Raw genomic sequence first — 21094 nt, 5'->3', positions numbered from 1 at the left:
AAATCTAAGATTGATTCTCAGCCATCCGATAAGCCAGTGTTCTGGCGGTTCCACAATGCATAATATATAATAATAATAATAATATTATAAAATCCAATTCCAGAGTTACGTCTTCCATCTTCCAAATTGAAACCCTCTCTGTCAAATTAAAGCATCGATGCCATCGCGGGAGATTTATCTACAATTTGTCTAATGATGCAAAGAAGAAATTGGTTTGGTTGTTCTTCGTAAGGGTTCGATTGCATACGTCGCTCCCAAGGTTGGTCACCATAAACCCCTAGACAACGTTTTTATTTTTTATTATGGTAGAATTATTAATTTTATTTGTATTATCACTGTGTATTGAAGTTCTATTTTGCCAAGCAACTATGTTGAACTTATTTGTTATGTTCCTTTATGTTGTTTTGTCAGTGAGAAAGGAACGGAATGGATCGAGTTGAGATCATTTCAGGTTTACGATCTTGATAAGGTATTATTTAATTATGTATTTACTTTTTTGACAAGCATGCTTATGATACTTATGATTTTTGTTTACATGTTATTGCAGTATGAAAAGAAGGGCATATCAACATGTTATTGCAGTATGAAAAGAAGGGCATATCAATGAAGAGTGAAGGTGACCGTGAACAATCTAAAGGACATATAATCGGCCCTTTAAATGATATCAACAATGAACGGAAATTTGATTATGTGAGTAATTTTGACAAAAGTTGTATCATCTCTCATTACAAAATTATACAAATGAGGTATCCTATTCAGATTTGGCGGCACATGTGGCAACCAGGACTTCTTCTTATGATAATCAATCATTGTTGCCACTTCAGCAAATATTTCAAATAACTGAAGAGGTGATCATATCCCCATTGTATGTATTATTAATTAAAAGTTGCAATTTCAACATATTTAATGGCCAATATTTTTTACTCTTGTAGAAAGATCTTAAAAGTATGGAAGAGGAAGAAAGGAAAAGTTTACATGACTTTCGAGAGGTGATTGAAATGATTTCAACTTCTCAGAAACCTGTTGTTGTTCATAACTCTCTTAACGGTCTGTTGTTCATAATTCGTACTACTTATTATTAGCTAACTTGAACAGTTTTGAACTTACGACTGAAAGATGTTCTGTAACAAGAAAAAAAGTGTAGATTTTTGCAGTTTGTTGGTGTTAGATTAGTTTAGTTTTTATGCGTAAGAGTTGTCAAAACAATGCATATTTGTGCAGTTTATTGCTGTCAATTTAGTGCAGTTTTTATACACTATATAGCTGTCAAAACTGTGCAGATTTATGCAGTTTGTTGGTGTTAGATTAGTGCAGTTTTTATGCATAAAAAGTTGTCAAAACAATGCATATTTGTCAATTTATTGCTATCAATTTAGTGCAGTTTTTGTGCACTATATAGCTGTAAAAATGTACAGTTTTATGCAATTTTTTGTTGTCAAATTATTGTAGTTTTTATGCATGAAGAGCTGCAAAACAGTTCTGATTTGTGCAGTTTATTGTTGTTAGTTTCGTGCAAATTTCTAGCACTATATAGCTGCCAAAATAGTGTGGATTTATGTAATTTGTTGCTGTCAGTTTTGTTTAGTTTTTTTAATGCATTATATAGCTTTCAAAACACTGATGTTCGTTGCTGTCAGGTTAGTTAAGTTTCTTTTTAATACATAACAGAGCTGTCAAAATAAATATTAGATAGTAGTACTTATATTACGTTAGATGTGGATTATGTTCGAGCATGATAACACAAATTTTCAAGTTTCTCATCATTTGTAATGCAAAGTTGAATGAGTACTAATTGTTCAGTTATCAAGGTTGTAATGATGATATCCTTTATGAAAGGCAAAGAGTTTAAACGAGTAATGGGGTTTTCTTATATGTTATCTTGATTATAATCTTGAAGCCTTAATTATGTGTGGTTTAAGAATGCATACAACCTGGTTTCTTGATAATGTTAAAGCACAAATAGACTTAAAGTGTCATGTTAGTGCATTTGGGTCAAGAACCAGCAGGTTTGCCCCTAATTTGATGACTTTGTGATCTACTCGTGTCAAATGCTTTTCCTTTCCGAAGTTGCATACAACATGCCCAATCTGGCGTAGTCATGTATGCTTACAACCATGTCAACAGAGTCCCAAATTATGTTGACCACAATCTTTTAACCAACATTGCTAGAAAGCAATTGGGCTTTCAAGGGTACATTTCATATTAATTTGGATTTTTAATCTATCAGTGTTTCATATTCAATTACTAGAGTGGGCACTTATTTATAGTAATTACATATCTTTGTTCAGGCACATCGCTTCTGATTGTGATGCAGTATCCATCATATATGAAGTTCAAAAATCAAAATTATAAAAATGCATGTAGTGAAGTGCTCAAAGCAGGTATGTCTATTCTCTACTTTTATATTCATTCCTTTGTTTATATTATTAGTGGATGAGCCGATTTAGGTTATGCTAATTATTTCTCCAATGGGTAATACTGAGAAAACAAAAAAAATCAAATTAATTGGAAACTTGGTCAAATGGGTCCCAAGCAAGCCTAGCCACTCGTGAGTTGCTCGAGATCAGCTCGCTAAAAGCTATATTCGGCCGAGCTTAAATGATCCCGAGCTTGGTCTGAGGTTCGTTTAATAAACAAGCCTGTGCACGAGCTTTACTAATCGAGATTAAGCAGGCTCACAAACCTAAATATCATTTTTAGTGAATTGAACCACTTTAGTAGATGAACCAACTTATCATATTTAGTTAACGGGTCAAAAGTACCAGTTTTAGTGAATGTTAGTGAATTAAACTACTTAAGTAGATGGATCAAACTTATCATATTTAGTTAGCGGGTCAAAAGTACCAGTTTTAGTGAATGAGTCAAGCTTTTAATTAGAGTAAACGGGCCACACTTATAGTTTTAGTAAACAATTTGGTTAAGTTTTATTCTTATTAGTTTGAAAGTGGGTGGTTTATGACCTACTATACGCAAGCCATTCTTGGGCTATACGCCTAGTATAGCCCTATATGAGGCGCATATCCCTGGAAATGGCTTGCATGCAGATCATACATCTCATTCGTCGTCTATATTGGTAAATTATTTTTTTTCTTTTTTTAAACAATATATATAATAAAAGAACTTATTGTTTTACAGTAACAATTTATAAATATTATAAAAATTGTAAATAAACCTATAAACAATCGTATAAATATAAATAACAACTTATAAATATAATAAAAGTTTATATTAATAACAAATTATCTTAGAGTTTTGTAGTTTTCATTACCTTTTTAAATAGTTTATCTTTCGATTTTTCACCAACAGGTTATTTGGAGTAGGGTTCTCTTATGACTTATAAAATTCATTTGCTAATGAGGTGTGTGCTCTTGAACTATTTGCTTGCTTATATTCTTTATGCCCTAAAAAGGTTTTGATAAAAATAGTAAACCTTTTTTATGAAACTTTAAGAAGGTGTTCTTTATAATTTTTATACCTTCTAAGGAACATTAAAAGTTGTTTTCTTTATCTTCTTGCTATCTAAAATGCAGAAAAAAAGGATTCTATAATAGTATCATATATGATATAATTTTTCATTTTAATGACTTAGAATATCTTTTTAGCTACCGACTTAAAGAGCATGTCTTTTAATTGGGTCTCTGTTATGCACAGATATGGTGGAGGTTTTGTTGACTTCAGCCAAAGCTAATTTGGAGAACCATATAAAAATTAATTTTCTTTTCTTTTATGGTGCGTAATGGTTCTTTGTAAGCTTCCAATAACAGTGATTGGCTGTTGCTTTAGGTACTGGCTTTTGAAGCTGGAAGAAAACATAGAATCAGGAGCTCATGATGATATTTGCAGGTAAAATGCACCGAAAGACACGGGTGAGCTGTACTGCGCAAATGACAGTTGGTCAAAACACGAGTGAACCATGGATGATGTGCAAGCGAGAAGACAAACTATCCAAATTCCCACAGAGTGCTTGGGTTGATCGTTATACATCATGTTTGTATATAAATACCCGATGTTACTTTATGTTCAATTATTGTTTGAAGTTTGTTTCTGTTAATGTGATTATGTATATGTATGATATTGCATTCTATGCAATTATTGTTTAAAATTAGTTTTTGGTCAACACATATTGTTGAAAATTAGTTTTTGGTCAACTTATTTTCTACTTTTTGTTCATACTTATGTCACTATAACATTAAAACAAATTCAAAAGATACCGGTTAACATGTCAAAATACAATCATGCTTACACTTATTGTTTCTTACGATCTCAGTATGTCATCCATTTTTTTTTTCTGCTCATTTATGTTACTGAACTAATGTAGTCCTCACATTCCCACGTGTTGATAATAATTCCCGTCCACCGGACGGGTAAAATACTAGTTAATTTTTGGTTGAACAAAATGGATTTTCAAAAGACCCCCACTCTATATAGGAAATAAGGTTATATATAGTGGTTTCTAAAACTTCAAATCATAATAAACATTTTTTTTTAACTTTTTAGGTTTATCTATGTTGTTGTTCGTTATTCAAATTTGACTCGTAAAAGTGGAAATTTAAACTTCAAATTATAGATTCTGTTTTATTTTCCCTGGAGAAGTTCAATCAATTAGCCTGGAAAAGTTTATGCATTTTTCAATATTAGCTTATAACGTTAATCTTTTGTATGTCTAGTGTCTAGCATCTCACTAGCATTTTAATTTCTAATAAAGTTACCTTGGCATTAAAAAACAGAGATTAAACCGAATTCATATTTCGATTTGCAAATCAAGTTACAGATTTGTGATTTTCAAATGGATCGGGAAACTGAAATACTACACACACACACACACACACAATTTAGGCGCTCGTTTTAGTATAAAGTGAGTTCGGTTTAAAAGGTATAAGAATCGATAAGAATGTGACGCATGTTTGTTGTTTGTTATATGGGCTAGAGGTATTTTTGTCCATTTATGTGCGCAGACTACATCACAACTATATAATATAATATAACATTGCATCTATAATAATATAAAAATTACCCTTGTACGCTCAGTTATAATAATATAATTACGTAGTTATTCATTATCCACACAAGAAAACTATTTTTCTCCAAGAAGAGACTTTATAGCATTTTGCTTATTGATTATATATATCAAGGCTTTTTAAGTAAAAATTACATTTCTATGTGCGAAGCAAGTAAATATATTATTTAATTCACTCGTGTATAAACTTATATGCGTTGAAATGGACGATACCACAAAGGGGTGGGGTGATGATCCCGCTAAGCACCGTGAGTCCACATGTACCTTGCCATGCCATGCTATGCTGCTCCCACTTATTATATTCCAATGTGATTTAAGACTTTAACTAGATCAAAATAATACAATACTCGAGCTAAAATTTACACATATAACTAAGTAAAGTTAAAGTTAGTGTTGTAATATGTCAAAGATTTTATTGAGCTACTTATGTATAACTCGAGATCAAGCTCAATTGAGACTAGCCTTATTGACTTTGAGCATGTGGTTAAGCTTAAAATCAAGCTCGATACTTGATCAAACTAAAATTTTTAAGAGCTTGATTAAACTGTTATCGAGGTTTTCAACGCTATTTACCATGACATTATTGAAAAAGAAAAAATGTATACTACTTTTAGAAAAATGTAGCATGTCCTTAATGAGACATCCTGATCCTGATAATTAAGATGCGTGTCTTACAACCAAAAAGTTAGAAGTTTCAATTCTGAAAAAGGCAAGTTATGGTGTACAGTAACTCAACGATGTCAAAGAACGATAACTTTGTTTTCAGATTCAAAAGAGAGTAGCGGCGTAGTTTGTTGCTCGCTTAGCTGCCTCTCTATTGTAGTTGGATCCTTTTATTTGCCAATAAAAAAAAAGTGAGAAGTCATACCAAAAAACAATAATAATAATTAAATTAACTTAGAAAATCTTTGAATGGTTGTTAAGAAAATAACTGTTTACCTTTAACACCTTTAGTTTTTTAAGTTTATTTTTATGTTGATAAAAAAATCTCAAAACAAAACAAAATAAAATAAATATCTCTCTAAATAATCCCAATTGTTATGTATTGGTAGATAGTAATCCCAACTTTAAAAATCACTACCAGCGGTTCCAACTTTCAACTATTTTTGTTTCAATGGACCTCCGTTATTAAACGCTTAAAGGCGTTAAGTTTTTTTCCGAGTCTCAAACTGATGTTTTAAGGATTTTGATCGGAAGAACGATACGATTCGACTGAAGTAAAACTTATCACGAAACGGTGATCCAAGCGACGAAACAATGTTTCAATTCAGTTGTTTGAATTTCCAATTAACAAAAATCAAGTCATGTGAATCGCCGTTCCATTACATCTGTCGAATCGTATCGTTCTTCTGATCAAAAACCCTAAAACATTGGTTTGAAACTCGAAAAAAAACTTAACGGTGTTAAGTGTTTTTAACAGAGTTCCATTGAGACAAAATTATTTGAAAGTTGATACCACTAGTAGTGATTTTTAAAGTTGAAATTGTTATCAGCCAATACATAAAAGTTTGGATTATTTACTTCCAATTTGCCTTAATATTGATATGATTTATAAAGCTCTTCTTGTTACTTCTATCTACCTATATATTATACTAATAAAATAAAATAATGAGGGTGATGTGTCAGTCTCATATTCCTTCTTGGCTAATTTTTCCCTCTCAAATTCTTAATATCTTTTTATAGGCGTTCTAGAAACTTTCCATATAAATAAAGATGATATATTCTAAAATTGAACAATTCATAATAAACAAATAATGTTTATTGCAATTTATATGAGAAAATCTAAAACTAAAAATGGAATGGAAATATTTAGTCAATCTCAATTTTAATTTAAAATATATATAATAATGTCATGCATAATAATATAAAAAGGATGTACCAATAATAATAATAATAACAATAATATATGATTTCTTAGATTAGGTGTTTATTTAAAAATTAAATCACTCTCTTTAATATCTTAACTTTTCTAAATATCTATATTTTGTAGTGTAACAACAAAAATATATATATATATATATATATATATATATATTTTTCTAATTTAAAATACATTTTCATATGTAAAAAACGGATTTTAATCACAAAAGAATGGATTTGTGACATTAATAGCTAATTAACCTAATATTTAATTCATATAACAAAATCCGAATTGTTTTTACATACTATTCTCTAATCCTACTTATTTAAATAAATATACAATTAAAATTGAGAATGTTACTATTGCAATTGATCAACGTCTTCTAAGTGTATCACACCTTTCATTATTGTAATTTTTCCTATTCAAGTCTTTTCTTTTGATTTATTATACAATTACATATCAAACATTCCAATGAAAATCAATGTTTCAATGGACTCATAATTAACTTCTTTTGTTATCAAACTTTTAAAACTTTAACGCCATAACGACATTGGCCGCGGGTGAGCTCTTTTATTTGTAATTTTTTTACTAAATTGATACAAAATAATAATAATAAATGGTCATTTGTTTTTAATTATGTCTTATGGTGTGCAATAATGGGTAAAAACGTGAAGACGCTGGGCGTGACAATTGGGGTACTGCCACTAATAAGATTGAAGTGTAATTATTTACAAATTTGAAACATATAGACTTGTCACCTCTTGTAAGTCAACTTCTTTCATTTATATATTGCTTTAATATTGAACTTTGTATTTGTGTTATCTTACATTTTATTTTATTAATAATACACAACAAAAAAATGTATGCTTAACAATAAGTCCAATGCCAGAGAAAATACATTGTATGGTTAAAATCATTAGTTCTTTTGGTAGCTTATTTTATTTAACGAAATGTTTACTTTTGAGAGACTAACTGCATATACAGAAAATATACTTTTACTTTTATGCTTATGACAATTTCCTTCAAGAAGTTGTAAAGTAATCCTTTTTTACTTTTCTTCAATTTGTAAATTATAAACTTCATAGTATTTGTATATATATTCGAATATATTTGTAATATTTTTTTACATAATTATGTTTTATGTTTAACATTTAGTTTTTTTATTTCAAATAATTCATTGTATTAATTTGCACATTGACAAATTTCGTATAATACACGGGTTATAAAGCTAGTTTTTGTAATAATGAACCTAAATTTACATATTATATGTCGTAGCACATGAATCATGATTTATTTTAGACCAAGATAGAGTTGACCCAAACTTCATGGCATCTTCCTCACTCTTCCACATTTATACTTATGCAGCTTGCAGGCTTCAAATCCCACCTCCTTGAATCTTCCAGTTTGCACACAACAAACACACCTCTCTCTCTCTCTCTCTCTCTCTCTCTCACTAAAAACACATACTTTGACTAGTCATACATTCCAATTTAAGTCATCAAGATCCAAACTTTCACCATAAAACCCTTAAATCCACCTAATTGCTTCATGGGTCTTCAATCTTTAAGCTAAAAATTTAATCTTTTTCACCAATCTTGAATTCTTGATCCATTTCTTGCAAAATCCCATCTGGGTATTGTGGATTTCACTTCAAGAAAATGGCACCAAGCTCTGTGGTAGTCACACTAGACAAATCAAGCAACATCTCTTTACTAGAGCTTGATGACTCTGAAACACCTGTGTTTCTTGAAAAACAAAAAACAGCAAGCACAAAGCAGTTTTCTTGGCTGCTTTTACTCAAAGCTCAAAGAATATTATCTTTCTTTCCATGGGTAACAATGGGTGTTTCAAAAATAACCAAATCTGTTAAAAAAAGGGTTGCTTTATCAGATTCAATCAAAGATGAAGTCAAGTACAAAGAAAGAATCATGTACAGGTTCATAAGGGCATTTCTTGTCATTTCTGTTATTGCTTTGGTGGTTGAAGTGTTTGCTTATTTTCAAAACTGGGATTTGAATTTTATTATCCCTAATGAAGCTATGGGGCTTTTACACTTGTCTTACATGGGTTGGATTTCATTCAGAGCTGAGTATATTGCTCCATCTGTCACTATGTTGTCACAGTTTTGTGTGCTGCTGTTCTTGATCCAGTCTCTTGATAGATTCATACTTGGGATTGGGTTCTTTTGGATCAAGTTCAAGAAAATTAAGCCAGTGGTTGACATTGATGATCAAAGCGTTGATCTTGAAGATCCTGCCACTTTCCCCATGGTTCTTGTTCAGATTCCCATGTGCAATGAAAGAGAGGTAGTTAACCAATCACACACAAAAAAAAAAAAAATCTTTTAGTTAATCTTGATTTAATTTTTTGTTAATGTTTTGTTAATATTTTGTGTGATGAAGGTGTACCAACAATCAATTGCAGCTGCTTGCCAATTAGACTGGCCAAAAGATAGGATCTTGATTCAAGTTTTGGATGACTCAAGTGATGAAATTTTACAGATTTTGATAAGAAATGAAGTGAATTCATGGCAAGAGAAAGGGGTGAATATAATCTACAGACACAGATTTGTTAGGACAGGATATAAAGCTGGAAACCTTCATTCAGCTATGTGTTGTGATTATGTTAAAAACTATGAATTTGTTGCCATCTTGGATGCAGATTTTCAGCCTAATCCTGATTTCCTTAAGCTGACAGTTCCTCACTTTAAGGTAACAAACTTACTAACTAACCTAATCTATACTATCTATGTATAATGTATGTATCTCTCACCAATAATTGATAATAGGTGTGCTGTATGGTATGCACACACTCTATATTGAGCAACTAGTTCACCTTTTATTTTATTTTATTTTTATTTTTTTTTCATAGTTGGTGATTAAGTAAAATTATTTAAAAAAAGTTAGTTCACCTTTTTATTTTTAAAGTCTGTAACTTTTTTTCCAGTTTCCCGCCGGAGGCATTTACTCATTTTTTTAATATAATTCTACTCTTGCCGTGCGAAAAAAAATTTAAAAGTTAGTTATTTTAACAAGTGTTGTTCACTTGTTCTAGCTATTATTATTTTTGGTACATTGATTCACAAGAACTTTTAACTTTTGGTCAAGGCTATTATTATTTTAATAAATGTTAACCAACTGAAATTATCTAATGTTTTTTTTTAATTTTCGTGTTATTTTAGGGGAAACCCGACTTGGGTCTGGTTCAAGCGAGGTGGTCGTTTGTGAACAAAGACGAAAACTTACTCACGAGGCTACAAAACATCAACTTGTGTTTCCATTTTGAAGTCGAGCAGCAAGTGAACGGTCACTTTCTGAACTTCTTTGGCTTCAATGGGACTGCGGGCGTGTGGAGGATCAAAGCATTGGAAGAATCTGGTGGGTGGCTTGAAAGGACAACAGTTGAAGACATGGATATTGCGGTTAGAGCACATTTGAATGGTTGGAAGTTTATATATCTTAATGATGTGCGAGTTCTTTGTGAGTTACCCGAGTCTTATGAAGCTTATAAGAAACAACAGCATCGATGGCATTCGGGCCCGATGCAGTTGTTTCGACTATGTCTCCCTGCAATCCTCTCTTCCAAGGTTTGTTACATTCAACCACTTTTAAGTTTCCAACTTTTTTCGCTAAAATCATTTAGTTTTTTTTTTGTTCTTCTAAATTCAACAACTAATAAGTTTTCCGAAGTTTTTTTTTTTTCCTTTTAAACATCTGGTAAATAAGTCAGTAAATAATAATCAAGTTTCATAATTGATCAATTTAAGTCAAAACTGAAAATAAATAATCAGTAAACAGTATCAAAGATTCATATATGTTTCACTTGCCTCACCTAATTTAAGCCAAATTTGGTGTTTGAGTTTATAAAACCGTTCGGTTTTGTTTTCACAATGGGTTCGATTCAGTTTCATTTTTTTCAGTTTTTCCATGCGGGCTTGGATTTTTGGGCCGAAAAAATGGGCTAAAATAGTGAAAGGGAGCCTGAAAATTTGGGCCTAAATTTCTTTTTAATTGATTATTACAAACTTGAACTTAAATTTACTTAACATTCAGTAACAAATGTTAGTTTTTACGGGTACGGTTTGGTTTTCGGTTTTCTTATGTCGGTCAGTTCACTTATGAGTCCGTTATTCGATTTCTTGCACACCCTTTTCAAAATCTTGAAAAATTATTCAACTTTTGTTGTTCTTGCAGATATCCAAATGGAACAAGATTAACTTGATCTTCTTATTCTTCCTCCTCCGAAAAATGATCCTACCATTCTACTCCTTCACTCTCTTCTGCGTGATCCTACCACTAACAATGTTCATACCCGAAGCCGAGTTACCAATCTGGGTCATCTGTTACGTCCCAGTCACGATGTCGATACTAAACATCCTCCCATCCCCCAAATCATTCCCATTCCTAATGCCATACCTCTTATTCGAAAACACAATGTCGGTAACCAAGTTTAACGCCATGATCTCGGGCCTGTTCCAGCTCGGGAGCGCATACGAATGGGTCGTCACCAAGAAAACCGGTCGGTCATCAGAGTCAGACCTGTTGGCATTTGCAGAACACGAGTCAAAAGGCGAGGGCAAGATTCAACGACGGTTGTCTGAATCCGTGCTTGAAATGCTTGGGAAGTTGAAGGAACAAGAAGCTCCAACCTTCGAAAACAATAAGAAGAAAAACAAGATTTATCGGAGGGAACTTGCACTTGCATTCTTGCTACTTACTGCTGCAGCGAGAAGTCTTTTATCGGCTCATGGGATTCATTTCTACTTCTTATTGTTTCAAGGTTTGTCGTTTCTTGTTGTCGGGCTGGACTTGATCGGGGAGCAGGTAAATTGAAGTCGGGTCGGTTTTGGATTATGTGGATTTAGTGTTGGTACATACGTATTCAATAAGGGGATTTATCGCGCTGGATATAGAACGATATACGGATATGATATGAGAGTTGAATTTTTTGGTTTTGTTGTTGTATAAATAATCATTAGTGTTCTTGATTCTTAAATTCGTTGTTCAGTTAATAGCAGTTGATACTTAACTTAAACAGTGATTATATAAAGATTCATTTCGTGTTCGATGTAATGTCCAGGAGAGATGGTCTGGTTGTTGCTGCAAGTGTGTACACTAACTTGAATAACTGATGTAACCGAACCCAACAAAAAATCAACGGTTGGTTTTATGTTTTTAGAAACCCGTTTTTTGGGTTCGGTTTTGCTATAAATCAAAACCATAAATGAGTTGAACTGCAAAAATCGATTTTAAGTAAATTTATAAGAAAATAATAATTTGTGTATCTCAAAAACTTTAGGTCCAAATGTGTCGTGTCAGTTAATCATTAATTAACAAAAAATAAAAAATAAAAATCAGGCCCGATTTTATTATTTTAGGACTTTTTTGTTAGACCCAAATTTTCAATCCCAAATGGTAAAACCGAACATAATCCATTGTAAAAATTGAATAAAAGAAAAATCAAAGCCAACGGTTTTTAATAACCCAAAATCAAATTTTAGGTTTTTGGTTCGGTTTGAACCTTTTGTATTTGTGGGTAGGATTTTGTTTAATGTTCGTCTTTACGGTTGCATAAAGATTGTGATCCGTGATCTCTACAATCTGAATTTGGGCGTATTCGTATCGTTAGTTATGCCTTCTTGGTTACTGAAACAAGGCATTGGTAGCTTTACAAGTTGTGCCAGCTAGGTCATAACAACCATGTGAAGATTCACATTCTTGAATTTGATAAGAGGAGCCACATAATAAGCGGATCCGGAAAATATTCAGTCTATGTTTGCTATATTGCAGGAATTCGAATAATAAGATAGGAAGTTGTGAACTAGACAGATTGCGTTTTTGAATTCGTTCATTTACGTTCGTGAATGTTTATTTAGGTTCATTCATTAACGTAGTTTATGCTCGTTCATTCGCCAACAATTGTTTAAACTTTTTTATACATGTTAATTTTTGTTAGTTCATTTAAATATATATTCAAATTTGTTTATTATTAATATAATTTATAAGCAATTTAATTTTTATATTTTAAAACCATTTGTTGCCTTATATGTGAATTAGCCAGTTTAGAAAGATATAATTTGTAGATTTATTAGCCCATTCTGGCCCATCAATGATAACCTTGTTTAGCCCATCACAAGGGGCAAACAAATAGACCTATTAGTAATTAGGCTATTAGCTATAGCCTATAGGCGAGGCTTGAATGTTTAATTTTTTTAAGTACTAGTTTGAGGCCGGTATAATATACGAGTTTTTAATGAAAGATAAAAATATAGTATATAAATTTCTATTGATGTTTGGCAAACTAAATAATGTACAGAATTGAATAAATCTTGAAGAGAAAAGTGTTGCAAGTTATCCTAGCTCGGTCCATTTTAATCATACATAATTATGTTTTTTTAATTTTGAGTAATTGGTGGTGAGATGGTGACGAAACTTGGACAACAGGTGACGTGGTGGTTGGGGGGGGAGGGGGGCTGAATTTGTATATTTATATTATATATTATACATCTCTATTACATGTATTTATATAATCTTTTCAATATTTCATGTAATCTAAGAGGCTGTTTGGCAATTAAGTGTTGAATCAATATGACTGATTAAAACATAAATTCTGAATAATTCAACATGTTTCTGAAATTTAACCATTAAGAGGCTCCATGAGCCAATATAACTAAACACATACTACCTCAGACCGGTTCAGAGATAATCTTTTAATGGAATCCTTAGAGAATATCAAACAACTCTCAAGTAAAAATTTTAGCCGAAATTTGATTTTGATTATTAAACAAACTGAACCGAAAGTTGAAAAATTAGCCGAACAAACCAAGCCAATTAATCAAAATCTGAATGATTAATTTGATTGATGTTAATAAGTAATAACCGAACCTAGCTTATGGGCGAGTTGGGCTCGGTGGTTCGCCATGGACATAAGGGAAATGAAAGGTTCATTAATCAAGTCCGACATTTGGCGCCAATAACCCAAAACAAAACCTTTACACTCATGTCGTAAGCCGCAATCATCAATGGAGAACGAGGAGGACGTGTGTTACATTGTTAGGAAATGAGACATTGTTGGTGTTTACGAAAGCTTGAGTGACTATCAATCTCTGGTCCCGTCTTTTTTAGCTTGGCCGATAATAATCCCATCTTAAAAATTACTTTCACCGGTCAACTTTTCTCACTATTTGTTTTCATTGGACCCCGCTAAAAAAAACTTAAGTTCTCTTTCCAATTTCAAACTGATGTTTTAGGGCTTTTGATCGGAAGGAGGATACGAGTCAATTTATGTAAAGTTTACCTCGAAACGGTGCTTCAGTTCAGGTTTTTAAACTTCCAATTAACTAAAATCAAACCGTTTGTAGCACCGTTTCGAGATAAATTTTACATAAATCGACTCGCATTCTCCTTTCGATCAAAAGCCTTAAAACATTAGTTTGAAATTCGGAAAAACCTTAATGGAGTTAATTATTTATTTATTTATTATTTTTAGCGAGGGGCAATGAAAACAAATAATGTGAAAGATGAAACCGGTTGTAGCAATTTACTGAGGGGGATTATTATCGATCAGCCTAAAAAAGATGGGATTAATAGAATCCAGTTTTCCTTATGATATTGTTGAATTTTGATTGTTTTATTTAATAAATTTTTTGAGTGTTGTGTTGTTTAGCTGTGTTTTCCAGATGTTGCTGTGTTTAAAATTTAAATGCTATCGGTATGGTGTTTGAGAAGATATAGAACTGTTGTTTCACCAATGCCAACTTATATATATATAGGCTAAGTATAAAATAAAAACCCACTTGAGTTATGAAAACTCTAAAAACTCATTCTCAACCACATGTTTTTAATTAATGTTTAAATCTTGTCCATAATTAAAGTGAATAAAAAATGTAAATATAAATATAATTTTTTCTCTCTCCTGAAAACATATATAAAAATTAGTAAAAAAATGTTAAAAAATAGCAAAACATTTTTTTTATGTTTCGATGTTTTGTATTAAATGTTACAACATATATTACATGTAACAAAAAAAATGATGTTAGATAGGATTTTCGTGGGTTTTCACAACTCAAATGGGTTTTTATTTTAACCTTACCCTATATATATATATATATTGTACATATACATGCTTGTAGATTTTAAGTAGAGAATCGAGAGAATTGCATAATAGACTTATATACAGTGTTTGACAAAAGTATAACCATCTTATGTGTAACATTTAAAGCAAAAGGTACAAGTTTACATGTGATTCTCATGGTGCTGCAAAAGGTAACCCAGGACCGGCTGGTGCAGGGGTTGTGCTACGTGCAATAGATGGAAGTGTGGTATGAGTTACTCGACTCAAATAGTAAATAAATTATACTTACTATCATGTAATAATTAATATTTTGCAATGTTAATCTTTGTGGTCATGAATTTTATAGGTTTACCATTTGCGACAAGGTCTTGGTGTGGCAACTAATAATGTGGCTGAATATCGAGCTATGATTTTAGGGTTGCGTTATGCTCTTGATAGAGGATTTAGACATGTTCGCGTGCATGGTGACTCTAAACTTGTTTGTATGCATGTATTTATTTTCTTTTCTACTTTTCTTTCTTATGTATATTTTTTTGAACAAGCTTGAAAAAACTTAGATTTATGTGTTGATGAATGATGAGACTAGTAGCATGCATTGTACAACCTTGCTCTTTTGAACAAAAGTTTTTGTTAGTAATTTGTTTTTTAAATGATTTTTAAGTTAAAACTTGAGCTCGAACCGAGTCAAACTTTAACGAGTGAAGCTTAAGTAGGTCATGATTAGCTTGACTTGCCCTCAAATCTGATATAAGTTTAAAATGCCAGTAAAAAATAAAATGAGTCTAATAGGTTTAAAGGTTTCCAAGTGTTTGTTTTGTTTCAAAATTTCTCTTCTAATTTTTTTTCACATTATATATATATATATATTAAAAACCAAAAGATTCACCACTCACAAATTCACTATTCATCATATATACACGTTTTTAGCTTGATGTGCGATCTTTTAAAGCATGTGACTTATTACACTTTTTATAAATTAAAAAACAAGTCATAATTTTGATTTCTTAAACTTTTCTCATAAACTTTTAACGTTTTTTAATTATGACTCTATAGTTTATGATTTTGTGCGATTTCTTCTCATGCATTTTTTTACATTTTTTAATTACAACACTTTTTTGCTTTCAATTTTTGTCACTAAATAGTTTTGTGACGGTATCGTAACGAGCTGAACCGATAATGATCGAGTTCTCACCGCAACGCATGAGGCCTCTAACTTGTTTGTTTGTAAATATCATGAAACCATAAAATGTTTTTTTTATATAATTTTAAATGTATTATATTATAAATATATTATGTATTGTGATATGCTTCCGTATAGCATCATTACTGTGTAAGCATATGTTTGCTTGACCTTTTCAGTTACGTTTGGTGAATGAAGGGAATCAAAATCAACTTCGAATCTTAAAATCCCCTATAAATATAAAATAAGAAAACATTACCCCATGTTAGGTTTTGAAAATGGTCGGACAACATGTCTTAAGCATCAAGATTTATGCTTAGATTGCATTGGAGATCGACACTTTCTTATTATTTAAGGGACCCTAACACTTTAAACAAGTATATAACGGATCAAGTGGATCTAAGTAATTATATCTACTTCCAAGAATAATACGATGGTTTTGATTTTTAAACGCGGGAGTTCATATGTTGCGAGTGTCGGGTTGCTTGATGATCAAAATGTGAGGATGTTACTGTGACGATTTCTATAAAAAATCTATGTTTGATGGTAGCATTGCGTTGATGTTCTCACGAATCATGGTGCTTACATCACCGATTGTAACATCATACACAAATATGTTATTAGTTGGAGAACGAATAAGTTTGTAACTATATTGTTAATTAAGAATTAAGAATTAATTTTCTCAAAGGGTTAAATATTGTAGGCTTTAAATTTCATTTGACTTTGATATCTTTTTAAATCGTTTATATCATTTTCAGATTATAGCGTTCTATTGGTACACAAATTAATAATCAAATGACACAAAAAGCAATTTTTTTAAAAGGAGATGTTCTTTTTCGTAATGTTAATCAGACGTTTGTAAAAAATCAAATGTTTTCCCTTTAAATGGGGGGGGGGGGGGGTCGAACCATCACAATAATTCTATTAAACCGTTACAACCCTTCATTAAAAGAGTAACAATTGGGTATAACTAATTGTAGGAAACATTTAGCTATTGATGCTGCCAACTTTCATTCGACGCTTGGGTGTGACCCTTTCAACTGCTTTGTATTTAACATTCAGTAGAAAAGTTATCGGTTGTAGGAAACATTTAGCTATTGATGCTGCCAACTTTCATTCGACGCTTGGGTGTGACCCTTTCAACTGCTTTGTATTTAACATTCAGTAGAAAAGTTATCGGTAGGAATATTGTTGCTATTGATGTTCAGTAACATTGTTGCTATTGATGTTCAGTAACATTGTTGCTATCGACTTTCAATAACTCAGTTGTAACTTGCAAACCAACCGTCACTCTTGTTGCTATCAATCAACAGTAATTTTCTATTAAACTCTTGTTGAATTTAAATATCATCTTCTTACGACTTTTAGTTTTGTAAAAGAAAAGATTTGGGTTTCTGAAGAAACACTAAGTGAACCCTGGACAGATTATAGATAATCTGGGGGTTAAGTAATGTTTCCCACGGATGAGATCTAGCTGAGAAGGTTGTTCTTCAGGAGACCTGCAAAACAGACACCGTAAGCTCGTCACTGAGAAGGGGGGGTTCCTCCTTGTGACCACCCTCCGGCGTGAGAATCAGACTAGATTGCTCTGAATATAAGAGTATATTAAGAGATTGCTAGATAAGATTGAGATATCAGATGATGTCCTTACCCTTCCAAGGTGTTGGAGTATTTATAGCCGAAGGTAGGTTTCCAAGCAGGTACAGCCGGCTGAATAGTATTCCTGTTCTACCAACAGTGGACGTATGCACAGGCCATGCTGGTTGGTGGATAGGTTACGGCCAACAGTAACAAGGTCGGCTGTATACTGTTCCTTTACTGCCGGCTACGCACTGTTCCACCAACTGTAGGCTGCGCACGTCCCCTCGTAAGGGTTGGTGAGTAGGCAGCGGCTAATAGTGACAAACAGTACTAGAGGGTGCTCCTCCTCGTATTGTTGTCGGTGAGCTGTCACCCTTGATTAGTTCATGGGCCGCTCTGGTCAAACTGTCTGTTCCGTCCATACCTTAGTAGGTATAGTACGAAAGACCTTCCAGAAGCATACGGACTGGCTCATTTAAGCGGGAGTGTTCCCGCCTTGCTCATTCCTTCATGTGACAACTGAAGTAACGAATGCCTTGTGCGTGTAGCCTTGCTGTTAGTGCGGGTAGCCTTCCCTGATGGCTTGTATCCGCAGCTGCGGGAACAGGCGGGGTACTTTACCATTGGGAGGCTTTCCCTGCGGGTACAGCTGGCGTACTGCGCGTAAGGTTCTTTGAGCATGGTGGGTCCTGCTGGAGCAGTTGGTCATCGCGCAGACGTCCCTGTTCAAGGTGAGTCTTGCGGGTCCAACTGGGCTCTGCTGGGACCTACCTCTTCAAGTCCCCCCAGTCCAATGTTCTTCTCATGAATTATTAATAAGTGAGGTGAACTTTTGGACTTAGCAAGGGGTTTTGAAAAGGATTTAGTTTTTCGGTTTTCCGTGGTGATTCATCCCGCGGTTTTCCTGATGTCACGCAGAAATTCCCGACTTTTCTGCTTGACCTTTGGGCGTGAAGCGGGTAAGTTTGTAACCTCCTCGCGCGTCAGGAGTGTTGAGTCCCAATTGTGTGGATTCTCCATGAGGTTTTGGTGGTTTTCGACATAGTGATCATTTATGCTAAAACCACCAATTCCATTTTGGAGTTTCAAACAATATAGTTCTCGACGTTCCCGTCGTGCGGGAATGTTATTCACGTTTCCGCAAGCATGGCCCAGAAGATCCTTCTTGGTTTGAATTCCCTGCAGAGTGCTAAGTACGTGAAGGGTTTTGCCTTGACACTGTACCCGCACTTGCCTTACGGTTACTTTACTTCCAAGGTATTCTTGGCGTCAATTCCCTGCGGGTGCTAAGTATGTGAAGGGTTTTGCCTTGACACTGTACCCGCACCCGTCTGATGGTTACTTGGTTGCCAAGTTATTCTTGGCTTCAATTCCCTGCGGGTGTTAGGTATGTGAAGGGTTTTGCCTTAACACTGTACCCGCACCCGTCTTACGGTTACTTGGTTGCCAAGGTAAGGGGTATTTTCCCGCTCACTTTTGAATCTTTTTGAATTTTGAATTTTTTGAAATTCGAAGAGTTGGTGGAAAGATAGGAACAGTCCAAACATCTGAAACGTCGTGCGACGGTTTCTTCTGACTGTGTCAGGACGTGCAGGAAGTTATGGCGACGTGACAGTACATGGTCATTCCAGACGCTTTTTCAGGCGCGTGGGCGCGATTTTTCGGGCGCGTGGCCGCGAAATTAATGGTGTGCGTCCTGTCAACAGCTGTTGCCAGCTTGCTTTTTGCCACGTGTTATAGTTTCATTGCACCTTCGTTTTCTCTCTCTTCCGCATTAATTTCATCGCATTAATTGCGATTAGTATATAAAGGGGGAGAGGGTTATTTGTAATCCACACTTTCACTCTTCTTCATCTTCTTTACGATTTCCGGCGAATACTTATCCTTTTCAGGCAAGCATTCTCCCGAAATCGTTTTCTTCTTTTACAAGATGTCTCGTGAAATCGATTCTACAGCTGACGACAGAAGTACTGCTGGTGAGTGCCAGTGTGCTCTTCCTGGCGATCTGTACCGGTATGTTGTCAGGAAGTTCATGCTCGAGTCTCTCGAGCCTGAGTTTTCTGAACCCCATCAGACCGTGTACGATGCCCCCCGAGGCAAGATCGGGGTTTATGCAGCATTCTTTGTCTATGGGAATCTTAGGTTCCCATTGACAAAGTTTGTTTACCGTGTCCTTGAGAGGCATGGTGTTCACTTGACCGAGTTGCACCCCATGGCGATCGCCAAGATTCGCCATTTTGAGTGGGTGTGCCGGATACTGGGCATTGAGCCCTATGTTGACCGCCTGATGACCTTCTACACTTGGAGGTGCATCCAGGGGTGGTACACGTTGACAACCCGGATTAAGGGTTTGAAGATCTGTGCGACCGAGCGCAGTCTTCGCGCGTGGAAGATGGAGTTTTTCTTCATATCCGCCCGCGCCATCCCCATTGCTATGAAATTCAAGAATGGGCAGGCACTTCCCAGCCTTCACGCTTCCAGCTACCAGGAGGCGGAATGGTTTGCCCAGATATCTCGGGTCCAATCTCCGGTTTACCGGTTTGCGGAGTCCGGGATGGTAATGCTGGGGATGAGCCGGGTGTGGAAGGAGGCTGATGCGCGCAAGATTCCGATCGTCCTCGAATACGGTTCGAACTCTGTTCCTTACGGTATGCCTTTTTCCCTTTTGTTGATTTTGAATTTCTTCTAACTTTTTTCCTGTTTATTTCAGAGGGGAACGACCTGCAGTCGCTCCTGAACCCGCGGGAGGCTGACGGTCCCGCACGGATGGGTACTCACGCTCTAGATGAGAACGAGTTGCCCATCCTCGAACAAACGGCGGATCGGTTCGTGGAGGTCTATCCGCTAGGCCATGAGATCCTCAGTGCCCGTCGGCCAGGTAAGGCGCTCTTCGCCCCTCGACCTCTCAATGCTGAAACCTCTGCTGGAATTCCTCTAATCGTATGTTCTGATGAGGAATCCGCAGATGGTCCTCCGTTGGTGCGGAAGAAGAAGGCTGCCGGCGGGAAGGGAAAGGAGAAGGTGGCTTCCACTGCCGATCCGGTGGCTCTGTCTGACTCGGAGACTGAGAGCGAAGAGGTGGCGGGGAATCCCGGTGGTGGTAAGACCACAGCTCCGGAGGTTGCGACTGTCACCTCCGGAGAGCCAAAGAAGACGACAGTGACCGGCGCAAAAAGGCCGGCTCCATCGGGTCCGTCCCCGCCTCTCCGTACCTTTAGGCTCAAGAAAACCCGTAAGTACAACTTTCTTTTAGCTTTTATCTTCATAGCTTTATCTGTTTTAACACTTTTCTTCTTTACGCAGGCGTGGATGTTGGCGCATTCCAGGGTGAAGCGCCTAGTAGTACCTCTCCGCCAATGACGGTAGGCTTGGTCAGCCTACC

At 34.7% G+C, this 21094-nt stretch overlaps 1 protein-coding gene across 1 annotated transcript; it reads left to right on the top strand.

The window, feature by feature from the left end:
• The first annotated feature begins 8359 nt into the window (after positions 1-8359).
• On the top strand, positions 8360-11755 carry LOC143594513 (xyloglucan glycosyltransferase 4-like). Its single transcript, XM_077073809.1, has 4 exons — positions 8360-9184; positions 9281-9589; positions 10060-10464; positions 11072-11755. The coding sequence occupies exons 1-4, from the start codon at positions 8537-8539 to the stop codon at positions 11708-11710; spliced, it is 2001 nt and encodes a 666-aa protein (XP_076929924.1). The 5' UTR covers positions 8360-8536; the 3' UTR covers positions 11711-11755.
• The last annotated feature ends 9339 nt before the right edge of the window (positions 11756-21094 follow it).

This window comes from Bidens hawaiensis, unplaced genomic scaffold, assembly GCF_021521415.1.
Source record: "Bidens hawaiensis isolate Kalapana, Puna unplaced genomic scaffold, B.hawaiensis_p1.1 tig00043759_1, whole genome shotgun sequence".
NCBI classification, from domain to species: Eukaryota; Viridiplantae; Streptophyta; class Magnoliopsida; order Asterales; family Asteraceae; genus Bidens; species Bidens hawaiensis.
This window is presented reverse-complemented; position numbering and strand designations above follow the sequence as displayed.

Excerpts from the sequence above, each read along its gene's own strand:
- LOC143594513 (XM_077073809.1), top strand. The coding sequence starts at position 8,537 with ATGGCACCAAGCTCTGTGGTAGTCACACTAGACAAATCAAGCAACATC. Across the intron at positions 9,185-9,280 it reads CCATGTGCAATGAAAGAGAG|GTGTACCAACAATCAATTGC; the intron begins GTAGTTAACCAA and ends TGTGTGATGAAG. Across the intron at positions 10,465-11,071 it reads CTGCAATCCTCTCTTCCAAG|ATATCCAAATGGAACAAGAT; the intron begins GTTTGTTACATT and ends TTGTTCTTGCAG.